This window comes from Telopea speciosissima, chromosome 1 (assembly GCF_018873765.1).
Source record: "Telopea speciosissima isolate NSW1024214 ecotype Mountain lineage chromosome 1, Tspe_v1, whole genome shotgun sequence".
Taxonomy (NCBI): domain Eukaryota; kingdom Viridiplantae; phylum Streptophyta; class Magnoliopsida; order Proteales; family Proteaceae; genus Telopea; species Telopea speciosissima.
The window spans coordinates 85,337,919-85,344,821 of record NC_057916.1 but is presented as its reverse complement, the minus strand read 5'-3'; the positions used below and the strand labels follow the sequence as shown (position 1 = coordinate 85,344,821).

The 6,903-nt window shown below is 40.1% G+C and overlaps 1 protein-coding gene across 1 annotated transcript; it reads left to right on the top strand.

The window, feature by feature from the left end:
* Positions 1–369: 369 nt before the first annotated feature.
* Positions 370–1,310, top strand: LOC122638990 (60S acidic ribosomal protein P1-like). The gene is made up of 3 exons (XM_043831838.1): positions 370–525; positions 723–938; positions 1,031–1,310. Exons 1-3 carry the CDS (start codon positions 457–459, stop codon positions 1,082–1,084), a joined length of 339 nt encoding a protein of 112 aa, XP_043687773.1. The 5' UTR covers positions 370–456; the 3' UTR covers positions 1,085–1,310.
* Positions 1,311–6,903: the final 5,593 nt, after the last annotated feature.

Below are 6,903 nucleotides of genomic sequence, written 5' to 3'. Positions count from 1 at the left end.
TGAAAGCGTAGGGATTAGCTTGATCATGTGTACGTGCTAGTGTCTAGGGGCTCCGTATTGGGCTGAAAGTAGTCCATAGTCCACACTCCAGAACCAATAATAGGATACGGTATTAACATCGGCCCACCTCCAAGGCTCTAAGCCAAGCCGAGCCGTTTTGCGCCGTGGACACCAGCTCATGGAAACCCTAAGACCCCGGTGATTTATAAAGACACATACTCCTCTTCATCCATCTCCCTCAGGTACTGAATCTGAAACCCTAAACAAGCAAGGAAGCACCGAAACAGTCAGACGCCGAAAGATCTTGCCTTAGCAGTTCCACCTCGATAGGTTTAATCTATTCTCAGCGATTTAATTTTCCCCTACCTCTCTCTCTCTTATCCTGATTGTATAATTTCTTTACTTAATATCTTTACCATTTGTTTTCAATCCCCATTGATTTCTGTTTCAGCTACGATGTATTTCTCAGAAATCGCTTGCACTTACGCTGCTTTGCTCCTTCATGATGATGGGATTGCCGTCACTGTATCCTTTTTCTCTTCACATGCTTTTTAGTCATCGACTTGGATTTCTTTTGATTTAATGGATGTTCTATGTAATCGTTATGTTTTTTTTTTTTTGGGATATATTAGAAGGGTTTCTGAAACTAGGGTTTGAAGGGTTTTGGTTCCTGTAGACAGCCACGTTGGAGATAGGGTTTTTCCTTAATTGATTTCATACAGGCGGAGAAGATCGCTACCGTTGTGAAAGCCGCGAATGTGACGGTTGAATCCTACTGGCCCAGCTTGTTTGCTAAGCTGGTGGAGAAGAGGAATATTGAAGATCTCATTATGAATGTGGGATCCGGCGGTGGTGGTGCTCCCGTGGCTGTTGCTGCTCCTTCTGGAGGCGGTGGTGGTGCTGCCCAAGCTGCCGCTCCTGCAGCTGAGGAGAAGAAGGTAAAAAATATTTGTTCTGGTGGTATATATTGTGTCTTAATCCGATTATCTACTCATTGGGTTTTAATTTGCTTGTTATCTTGATTTCACAGGAAGAACCCAAGGAAGAGAGCGATGATGACATGGGATTCAGCTTGTTTGATTAGGAGCTCCTTTCAGTATGACAAACCTTTTTGCAAATTTAGTAATGCGGTGTCATTTAGTAATTTTTTTTATGCTACCATCACATGTTTACTACAAATTTCCCCAACGCTGAAGAAAAGAAAGTCACATTAGTCGGAAATTCTAAAACCTTTTATTGTGCTGGATTTGATTGATTCTGAGTAGTATAGTTGTAGATTTGGAAAAAATCCAATTGTTTTGTTGGTTTTATGAAAGTGTTTTTTTCTTCATGTCTGACCGATAATTGTTGGAACAGCTACCCGTATTCTACACACTTCTAGAGATGTAGGACTTGTGATTTACTTTTATGCTGGAAGTGTGAGATGTAGAAAATCCACCCAAATTTGGTATCTATTGTTAGGTTTGCACTACAATTGTTCATTGATGTTCTCCTTGTTTTCAAGGATACAAATCTACAGAAAGACACTTTTGAAGACCTTCTTGACTACTAATTGGACAGAGCTGTGTGGTTGAAACACATTTGCTCCATCGAAGAATCCCTCTCTCAAGTCCAAAGCCTTATATTAATTAAAGAGTTGATCTCTTTGCAACCAACCCGGTTGTAACTGCATTTATTTGTCCACTTATCAACATTTTAAGATAAGGTGTTTTTTGTAACTTCCCCTCCCTCTCCTCCCCTTCTCCTATGGCTTCTTTTGCCTACCTAAACCCCATTACCACCTTCAACTCTCTAGCTGCCTCTGGGTGGATTGAGATTAGCAATGAGAGAGATTCCCCATCGGCTGCTCCTCTCCCCACAGGAACCAGATCTTACTCACACCATAGAACTGCAACTCTTATCTCTCTCACAAACACACAGCTCTTCTTTGCATGTTACACAGTTGCAGTGCATTCTACAATCTCGGAGCCTGAGGGAACTCATCAAATTTCAGCTCCTTTTTTTTTATTTGGATCTCCAAATAAAATTGTGGGTCTCGAAACAATGGCCGCTACAACACTACTGTTGTAGTGGCAGTCACTGGCAGGGGTGAGCAATGGAATCGAATGGGGGGAGAAAGACGAATGGAGAAGAACAGATCAACATTTAAATGTGAAATTACATTATGTGTTCTCAAATCCAAGTCAAAAACCCAATTCACAAACAGACGCACACTTGATCGGAGAAAAAAAACCTTGGTTGTTTTTCTAATATTGAATTTTTGTGTGGTAATGATTTTTGCAACTGTTTATAAACATCTGAATTCGAATAAGATTACTTTCTTGATTTGAAAAGGGATTCCAATCATTCCATAATCCATGATCCAGAAAAATAACCCAATTAATTAATGCTAATCGAATTGAATTTTGTGTGTTGTACTCTCCACTTACAATTCTAGTTTTTTTTGTGGTAAAACTTCATTTACAAATCTGATCATACAAAAAGTATAGCTTGTACGGGGGAGTGATAATTTTCGGGGGGAGTGATAACTTTCCCCTTGGTTTTTACCAATATATATACCTTTACTCTTGGTATGATTGGTTGTAGTGGCAGCACTAGGCTCCTCTCCTGCAACAGTACGTAGGTGGTGATTGGTTGTAGTTTTCCAGTTTGCAAGTAGGAACACACTTTTAACACCTAATAATAATTGCTGTTACCTATCACGGAGGTCAAAAATGTAAATCTTAGGTTGTGTTTTGATGTGCGTTCTGAGTGTAGAATGTTTTTTGGAATGACAGAAATGCTGGTTGGTATATTTTTTCGTTGTAAATTCTTTTAATGGGTTCAATAACGAACCATATTCTGGAACTCGCTAGAAGTCCCATTCTCCTCTTTGAACTGCAAGGCACCATAAGATTAAGGCACAGTAGAGGATTTTTTTTCCTTGTTGCTTGTCTGTGAATAAACAACAATAAAATTATAAACACTTGCAGTTGGTTTCTCCCGACCTTTTAGCCTTCATTCCTTCAACACCACGCCACTAGCAGTTGTTCAGACCAGCTCATTTGCCTCCCAGGCATGGTTTGAGGTACCGGATCGGTCAATTGTGGCCAGATTGGATTGGTATTGGTTGAGATTGATTCTGATATTGATCCGATCCAGTTGTACGGACACGGGTAAAAATATAAAAAACCATCATATTTATCCGAGTTTATGTGATCCAGATCTGTATCGGCCGATCCAATCCTAATCCTGATCCGATCTGATCCAGCTGATACCGAGATAACGAACCATGCCCCCAGAAAACCAATTCCTGCATTCCTTGATCCAATCTCTCCCTCCAACCGTTATATTTCATCCCTTCTTTCCGTAAACAACCTGTACAGAAATGGCCCCACAATTACGACTCCTCCCTTAAGCCCCAACAAACTACCACGGCAAAGAATCCTTTTCTAGCTATGTAAAGATTGAGGCCTACGTGGAGGGAAAGGTCTGATTGCAAGATCTGAATCTAGCTGATGATGCCGGTGAAATGTCACCAGCTATTCCCACCGTCAGCAGTCTCGTCCTACCCAGGAATTATTTCTGCGTTAGCTGTCACCAGAAACGGTTCTGTACTGAACATGTGGACGTCGTCTCTAGCTTCAACATTCCAGACGGAGACTGCTGTAGATCAGCTTCATACTGAAGTCCATGGCAGAGCCTACATCTTTGTTCACACAGGAATGGGAGGTGTTGATCCGTCTAGATTAGGACTTGGGACTTTCTCTTTTAATTTCTTTGTATCTCTCTTTTTGTCAACCATGTATGGTTAATCTGGTTTGTGAAGGACCTGGAACATTCTCTTTTGACTAAACATTGAGAACAGAGTTTCGGTTTTATTTTTAATAAAATATCATAGATACCCATGAGGTGTTCTAAGAAATGCTTGAACATTATAAAATACATAATGCAATTTATTTTATGTTTGATATGCATACCAAACACAGCCTTAAGTTTGTTCTCGGAATATATTCTGGATTTTGAACTTAATGTGAAGAAAGAAAACAGAACTACATTTCAAAATGCATATCAATCACAGCTTTGGATTGCTTTGTGAAAATAGAAACTCGAACAGGGGCCATGTTTGGATGACTGGATGTTATAACTTGTCACCACGATGTGTTTTACCTTTGGGATCACCAATTCTTTTCAAAGCCATCTCATGTAGTAGAAAGTGCTGGCAACATTACACCCATCACCACTTCATCCCGTTAGGTGAAGCCAGAGATGAAACAGCGGTTTGAATGATTCATATTCAAAGTAGTTTTTGGTAATCAGAAATTACCTTTTAAGTGCTTTTCACCTTTGGTCGAAAAGAGAGATTTTACTGAATGGAAACAAAACTGGTCTATCCCTAATGACTCTGTCATCGGAATGTCATGAATTGTTCCCCATATGATATAGGATCGAATCACCCTTTTAAATGCCTGCCCTGAAATAGGGAAGTTCTAGTAAGCGTAGTAAGGTCATGAGCAATACCTACATGTGTATGTTCTACATGTCTAACTTAACTTATACACAAATACAGACTAGTCAAATTATAATGGTACTGAGGATGTCAAACTGTAGGTTTTTAGGAAGTTTTCATCTCTAATCCCCAATCGCTGATGCAGTCTTAAGAATTTGAAGTACAAAAATGTGCCCTTCGTTGTTTTGGAAGACGGTACCATTAACATGTAGTGTTTAGGTGTTGCAAAGAATGAATGAGCCCCCTCTCCCATGCCTTTGTCTTTAGCAGCCTCAGCCAGGCTTGTAGAGGTGTCTTTTAGACTTTGTCACAGCACAATTGTTACATCTTCAGGAGGTTGGGAGGAGCGAAGCTCCACGCACGTTTGGACTCTGGACACCAATCCCTGGGATGGTCACTCGTCTCACTCTAGAGATGAAGCGTTCTCAAAATTACCGCAAGCAATGAGCCTCGGCTGTGTTCCTTGTGACAATCAGTCTTGGCTCGTGGCAGGGGTACTGACCATTTCAGGCCTACGTCCCTCTCCAAGTTGAACCTATGGGGTTAAAAATTAAGATTTGGTCTTTCGATTACAAAGAAAAATGGAAACCCCCCCCCCCCCCTATCAAATATTTATCAGACTCTACAAATCTAGTGCAAAGCCCACAATGCCTCTGATAAGAGTGTCAAAGTTAGTCTTATACAGAAACAAAGTTCTCATCACAAGTATTCCCATCTTCTATACCAGTTGACAATCCGTCAATATTGTGTTCAAAGAGGTTTGGATTGGCCATATGAATAACCATTTTCATCGTATTCACTTTTTTTCGTGATTACAATATGAATAGTAATCATCAAGAGGCATGGAGTAACCGCATCGTGTCCGCAGATAATTTCTTCCACATGACGATCTCACTACATTGCATACAACATAAATCCATTATTCATAGGGTAAATTTCACGGACACCCCCTAAAAGTATCCAATATCTCATAAACTTATCATACTTGGTCAAAATGTCACAGACACCCCCTATTTTTATGAATTTGTTTCAATTTAGTCCACTCCGTTAGTCTCTGCAGTTAAGTGTCTGTTAACTCTTTTTAAATGATGAAATTACCCTTACCACAGTGAAATCCCTATAATACCCTTAATGATGAATTAATGATGTTAGAAGTAAGTTTTTAGAAAAAGACAATTTTGCCCTTGTTTTTATTCAATACTATTTTTTATTCCTTTTTTCTCCCCTTCTCCTTCTGCTGTTTCTTTCGCTGCCGCCACCACCTCCACCCCCTCCAGCCCTCCTTCTATGTCCGCACAATTTCCTCCCCATCTCTTTCTCCGCCCGGGTTTCCTCTTCTTCTTCCTAATCTTGTTCTATTTTTTTTGCTCGACATTTCTTTGCACCACAGCCGACAATGGATTCCAGAGAGCTTGAAAAAAAAATGATGGCAGCCAATGGATTCTAATTCTATGTTGGGTTTGGAAAAATGAGAATAAAAGAAAAGAAATAGGGATCCGATGGTTATTGGGAGGGAAAATGAAAAAGGAAATCAAAGACATGATGGGATCAGAAATGATAAATTAGTTGAGGATGGGTGTGGTCATGGCTGGAATTCAGATTGGGGTTTTGTTTAGAGAAGAATGTGGGTTAGATTAGAAGTGAAAAGAAATAGAGAGGAGAATCGGTGATGGTGGGATGAGGGTTTTTAGAATGAAAATGATAAAAAAATAAAGAGAAAAGAATAGGAATGAAAGGAGAAATGGGGGTTAGTGGAGATGATGGCGGTTTTAGCAAAGATGGGTTTTGAGAGGGGGTCGGTGATGGGGTTTCGGAAATGGAAGATGTATTTGCCTCGTTTTGTCGCCCTTCGTCAATTCGCTTTCAGCCATGGGTGGAAATGAAAGTCCGATCATCTTCTTATTGTGTTCGATGTTTCTGCTTGGCAAGTAACTAACACTAGGGTTTCTTCCCTATCCATCTCTTCCTAATTTGGCTTCTATCTCATCCCCTTATTTCTCTCAATTTTTCGGTCCATTGTTGTGATTTATTGTGTTTTCCCCTAGCTCAGGGAAATCCATCCCTGTTTCAGAATTTTTTCTCCTTGCCTTGCCGTTGGTAATGATCGCCATAGCCAGAGCAGGTGATGGTCGTCGGAACCGGAGTCATAGAAGGAAGAAGATGAAATGACAGTTTTATCCTTTTATTTACATAACTAAGAGGTAAAATGGATATTTCATCTTTGGATACTATCTGTGCTTAACATTTGAGGTGTCTGACATTTTGACCAAGTATGGTAAGTTTTTGAGATATTGGATACTTTTAGGGGGTGTCCGTAAAATTTACCCTTATTCATATTATAGTTGCACTTTCTCCCAGACAACACGTCTTCTCCGGCAAAAAGGTCAAACAGACCAACAGCTTAAATTTTAGCA

Excerpts from the sequence above, each read along its gene's own strand:
- LOC122638990 (XM_043831838.1), top strand. The coding sequence starts at position 457 with ATGTATTTCTCAGAAATCGCTTGCACTTACGCTGCTTTGCTCCTTCAT. Across the intron at positions 526-722 it reads ATGATGGGATTGCCGTCACT|GCGGAGAAGATCGCTACCGT; the intron begins GTATCCTTTTTC and ends GATTTCATACAG. Across the intron at positions 939-1,030 it reads CTGCAGCTGAGGAGAAGAAG|GAAGAACCCAAGGAAGAGAG; the intron begins GTAAAAAATATT and ends TTGATTTCACAG.